General features: G+C 29.4%; 1 protein-coding gene across 1 annotated transcript in view; it reads left to right on the forward strand.

Moving 5' to 3' along the window:
- Positions 1-5,286, forward strand: part of PCDH10 (protocadherin 10) — a 44,973-nt gene extending 39,687 nt beyond the window's left edge. Inside the window, exon 5 of the mRNA XM_081076628.1 lies at positions 529-5,286. Coding sequence (XP_080932754.1) covers positions 529-548 — 20 coding nt within the window. The 3' untranslated portion in view covers positions 549-5,286. The remainder of the gene's footprint in view (positions 1-528) is intronic.
- Positions 5,287-6,000: the final 714 nt, after the last annotated feature.

A 6,000-nucleotide genomic window follows, 5' to 3' on the forward strand; every position in this document is an offset into this window, starting at 1 on the left:
TACATAAACAATTTCTAAGTGCATTTTTCTCTATTATATATTGATTTTATATATATATATATATATATATATATATATATATATATATATATATACCTTGTAGTTTATTAAATTGAATATATATTAAGTTTCTCATAGCTATTCTAAAGATTTGTTCTAGAAATGTAAGGGCCACACATTTTTACAATACTCTGATCATGTGTAAATAGTAAAGTAGGGATTGGTTTATAGATAATTTAAAAAATAATAATCTCCACATAATCGGTGCTTGGCATATAAAGTATATATTCCCCGTGCAAAACCAATTTGTAAAAATGTCACAATTGTTGTCTTCAGAAAGCCCAACAGCAGAATAAATGTGACCATTAGAAACCAAGGTAACACTGAAATATTTTGACGCTATGGGTGACTGGTACGGGGGGTACACCTCATTTCCATTGTACTTGTTTCTGTTCTAATAATGTTCAGTTCTAAACACTAAAAGTCAAGCTTATTTTCTTAGAGTATTTTCTGTTTTCTTTCTCACAGCACGGAAAAGGATATGCTAGTCAATTCTACAGGACTTCCCTGAAGCAGCATGATTTGCACAAAGTCGACCAACAAAAGCATCAACTTTTCAACTTCATTATCTTGGCCATCCAGTTAGTTGTGTGTAACTGAGTATTAGATAGCCTTCGGAGTCACGGTGGCCACGTACAGGACCTAACTGCTCTCAGCAGGCCTGAGAAATGAGTTGAAATGTGCAGAACTGTAGAAACTTTAGGCAACTGATTTTGCCTGTCCGATCAGTGTGTGCCTGTTTACAGCACTATATATCTTTCTCTCTCCAAATGTCACTGAGCCCTTTAGATGTTTATATTCACCACGAGAAGCCAGTCATAAGGATAAAGGAAATTTCTGCATTATAAATGCAATATCACTGTTTTAAACTTGACTGTTTTATATTATTTTTGTGTGATCAAGTGTTCCCCTAACTATTCCAACTTTACAAGAGAGATTGTGATTATGTTCTTTTCACCTGTGGGTCATAAAAAATGTTGTATTCTGAAGACCCACAAAATATCAAAGACATTCTGTAGTTTATACACCGTGTTGCAAAGTGTTTACTGTACTATTTCAAAGCTTCTAAATAAATATAAAATATATATATATATATTATATTATATAATTTTCCTAAAATGTGGTTCAACTCAGTTGGTTTTTAAATGGATTCATACAGTCCACATCATACAATAAAGTAAAAGGTAATTCAGGGTCCCAAAGATAAACTTACTAAGAATAAAAACAATCATTAATAGTTTCCTCCCAGTTTTCATATCTTATTCAACCCTGTTTTTCCTTGTTTAAAAGAAAATGAAACACTAAGCTACAAAATTTTGCCAAGAACTTGTACTGAATTTTCAATGCCAAAGATATAGCTGTCGATGTATTATCAGAGGAGCACTGAACATGTACTATAAAAACATCTAACAGTCTACATTATTTCGATTCTATTTCTATGGCTTTGAATGTAGAATCATTTAAAGCTTTTATAAAGAATCTATAAATTCATCTGTATTTGTTGTTAGAAAAAACAAACAAACACTGGGTGTCTGTACATTTTGTGGTGTAAAATATGTAATTGAAGATTACTATTTTGAGAAGTCCTCAATCATGACTCACACAGAATTTTATGTTACATAGTTCTGCATAGTTTTGTGACTTCTAATAACACATGCATATAAAATCTATTTATAACTCTATATGACTATATAGAGATGTATAAATATCTGAACTAGTAAAGAGTAACTATAGGATATAAAGAAGCTCTAAATTTAAAACAAAGCAAATAAATTTAGAGATAGAAACATGGTACTTTAATGTTTCAGTATTATCTCACGTATGGAAATTGTATAGCTCTCATGTAGTGTTTTATTAGTGAAAAGATTCTTCATGAGTCAGTCTTGAAAGTGAAGGTTGATTTTTACATTATGTCAACAAAGTTAATCATTAAATTCAGTAGAAAGCTTTTTTTTTCCTTTTACATATTTTCTTTTTTTCTAATATTGTGTATTGCTTATTGAAACACAATTAAGAGAATGAAAATTCAGAGAATTTGAGATATTCTCCTAAAGAAAAAACAAAATTGTCACAGCTCCCATTTGAAAAAAATAAAATCAAAATTATATCTAAAGATTGGCCCATCCCAAATTACAGACTTATTTTAAAATGTTTCCCTTAATTTTTAACTAATCTTATTTTCAATGATAGTTTGAGCTATGCTATGTTATTGAAACATATAGCAAAAATTAACACATTACAAAGGTTTTCCACTTAATTTTATGTCATTTAAATGGGAATATTTCCCTTAGGTTTAACATTAAACACATACATACATTCTTAGGTCCTAAATATGTGTATGTGAGTGATATCTTGGTGTCACTTATTTTACTGTTATCAAATTAGATATTAATATATCATAATCACAATCAATTTATGTAAAATTGGGGACCCTTTAAAATTGTGAAGCTAATCTATCATTTATGACACAAAAAGCACATACATTCTCTAAGTGCAGCAGTAAAATTTTTTCAAACTTTTGTCATTACTACATTAACATTTTGAATTATGGACTATTTTAAGTGAAGCAATGTTTCAATATAATTTAACTGGGAAAAAGTCTATTTGTCGTCACTACTTTTTAAACAAGAAAATGATTTTCAAAGTGGGGTCCATGATGCAATGGTTAGCACTCTGGACTCTGAAAACGATTTTCTTGTTTCTTGTTGTTTCACTCTACTTTAATTAAAACCTTTCATTCATCATTTTACGATTATGGGGGGAAACCCACATCCATCTGCCTTATTCTGTGCATTGCAAATGAGGTTATACTCACTTCATATATAATAGTTGTATTAATTCATTTAACTTAAAGAAATGTTTGAAAATAATTTAGCCCTTTATATCATTGTATATAATCTCCCTTCGACCAGTTTCTTATATATTTCTGTATTAGGTTTTTCAATGTATCATAGTAACCAATTATACTAATTTGCATTTTAATTTTGAAATCCTATGATCAATCTACAGAAGCCCCCCCCCAAAAAAAAAAATCCTTCCTAATGTGTGGGGAAAATAGAATTATTTAAACATAAAATACTAAATGATTAGGTTATTAGTTAACTCTCTGTTTCAATCAGAATAAATGAGAAGTGACAACAGAATAAGGGTATGATTTCAGAACATTGGCTAAAATGTTATATGCTAGTGAGGAGGACTATAAAATGGAAAATGCAACCAACCAATAACCGAAAATTTCCAAAAAAAATGTATTAGATTTGTATGCAAAGGAATTGTAGAAAGGTTTTCTACTTACTCTAGTCATCCTAATATCCAATATTTCATAATTATATATACATATCTATATAATCTCTAAAGTATAAGACAGTATTTCTTCAATAAATTATTTCAGAAAATAATAATCATGACATTTACTCCTTGTTAACATGGTTAGTTTTAGAGTAGTAAAAAGTCAAAATATTTTCCTGTGGAAACAGTGTCTTAATGTTTCAAAAGTATGTCAAATGACAATTTTTAGAAATATTTCAGCCACATGTAAAATTCTAATTTTTAACTGTGAATATAATTTTGTGAGATCATTTCAAGTCAAATATTTAAATATCACAACAGAATTACTTTACAGATAGTGTGATGTCTGCTTCATTATTAGTGCATCATCTTTCTTGGGAAACATTAAAGAAACATGTATATTTTATTTTGTGGAGATATTAAATGCAATGCCTTTTCAAACTTTGCAAATTAAGTGCTATAGTAGAAGACTTAAATACCTTAATTCCTCATTCTCCTGTTTCAGTTCTTAATGGTGTTATAATTTGCTGTTAGATCTTTTGCAATGTAGAAACCCTCCTGCTTCTCCAATAAAAGGAGGGGAAAAGATCCTCTCAACATAAACTTTAATAACTGTGCATTATATTGAACCATTTACCTTCCAAAAATTATTTACTGGAGTACAGTTCATCTTTAATATAATTACTTAGTCAAAATGTTGTAAATATTAAGCAGGATAAAGTAAATTATTCAAGTTACTGATTGGTAATAGCATTGTTATTTGTCATTGCATGTGGTTTTCTTCTTCCCCCTCACATTTGTACGTGTGCTTTTAATACCCGAAAAACTAAAAGAATACTTAAAACATTGGTATACTTGATAATTTTTCTGAAAAATCCTATATTTTTCATATTGCAATTTCTTGGGTTCTTTATCTTTTTCAACTCTAATTTTGTAGTGGTAAAGGCTTTGCACTTAACATCCTTTTTATGTTCCTTTTTAACAAGGAAAAACAGAAAATGACAAAATTCCATATTTTTATGCCATGGAGTAGTAAACTGATTTTATATATTGTTAGCACTTCAAGGAATCGCCCTCTGCTAGATCAAACAAAATCCTTAACCAGTAATTTGTGAAACTACTGTTCAGTAGAGTATTTTTTTTTTCCTTCTAAAACTTGGCATAGGTTTTAGATTACAGCATTCTGTGAGAATGCAGGTAGATGGGTGCCGCCAGAGTATTGCAGGCAATAATATGACTAAAATTCTAATACCTTTAGTGTGCATGCATGTATTTCTAATCACTGTTTTTTTAAGTATTTGTAAAATTTAAAAAAAAAAGGCTTTGTATTCCTTGAAAACGTTACATGCTTAGTTTGAAGTTTTACACTCCAGATGTTTTTGAGTTGCATGAAAATATTGCATTAATGAGGCAAACAAATTTTTAATTTCTCATGAGACTCAAAAACGTCTGAATGATAGAACTCAGACTTCTAGTACATCCATACATCCTTGAGCTGAAAGTAAGCAGGGAATTTCAGCTCTGGACACATTTTTCGAGACAGTTATCTGTGAGTGAAAACAGGGTATTATATAACAAAGGATGAGTATAAATCTTAACTATAGTGTTTGTTACTGTGAATGCTATACTACATAAGTAATATGAGTGTAAATGTAATATATTATTTTATACTGCTGTATACATATGAAATAAATAAAACTAGGATACATATTATGCCATTTTTCCATGCATGGATCTTCCACTGACGCCTGTGGGAGCTTTGAAACAAATCAGCGGCAAATTATAACTCTACGTTTTAAAACAACTAATACTGATTTAGGGAATTTAGTCTTAACATAACAGGTCTAAAGAAACATCTGTTCAAAATTGAATCTCATTTCAAGCAACATATGCTAAGTTTAAAGGATTTCACTATATTTATAGTTTTGAAAGGAGGCATTTAGTCCCATATGATTCTCATGATACCCACAAGGAATATTAAAAAAAAAAATATATATATATATATATATATATATATATATATATATATATATATATACATATATATATATATATATTCCACCTCATGTTATGTTTTCCTTTTAACTTTTTTTGATTTGTAGTAATACAATGGGTCCACAAGGATTAATACAGAGGTTGTATGATAGAATATGAGTGCCTTCAAGTGGTAAAAGAAAAAAAATTAGAAACAAATTATTCCATATTTAAAGTTGATGAAACATAAGAAAAAAATAAAATTATATGGGTATCATTTTCAAAGAAGAACATATAAGTTAAGGTATGAATTTATTTATAATGTAAAAATAATCTGGATCAATCTTATAGACATTTACATTCTGAAATAGCTAAAAGGTAACAGAAGAAATGCTGTGTTTTTTAATTGCATGTGTGGTTTGTAAAAATGATTTTCTTGAGTTCAAACTACACATATGTGGGTAAAGGTGTATTTTATGAAATGGCAAGGGAGAGAGGTAGGTATTTCTCTTGCTTTGAACATCTAATAAAGCCAACCCTATGTTGAAAAAGAACTAGGTAAAATATACACAACGAGAGTTCTCAATGAAACATTAACAGTTACAATTAGAAGTTGCTTTGGTTCCCCTGTAGACCTGTACCTCCTATCTCTCACTTTCATCCTTTTGGGGAATCATA

Source organism: Rhinolophus hipposideros, assembly GCF_964194185.1.
Source record: "Rhinolophus hipposideros genome assembly, chromosome: 16".
In the NCBI taxonomy this organism is placed as follows: Eukaryota; Metazoa; Chordata; class Mammalia; order Chiroptera; family Rhinolophidae; genus Rhinolophus; species Rhinolophus hipposideros.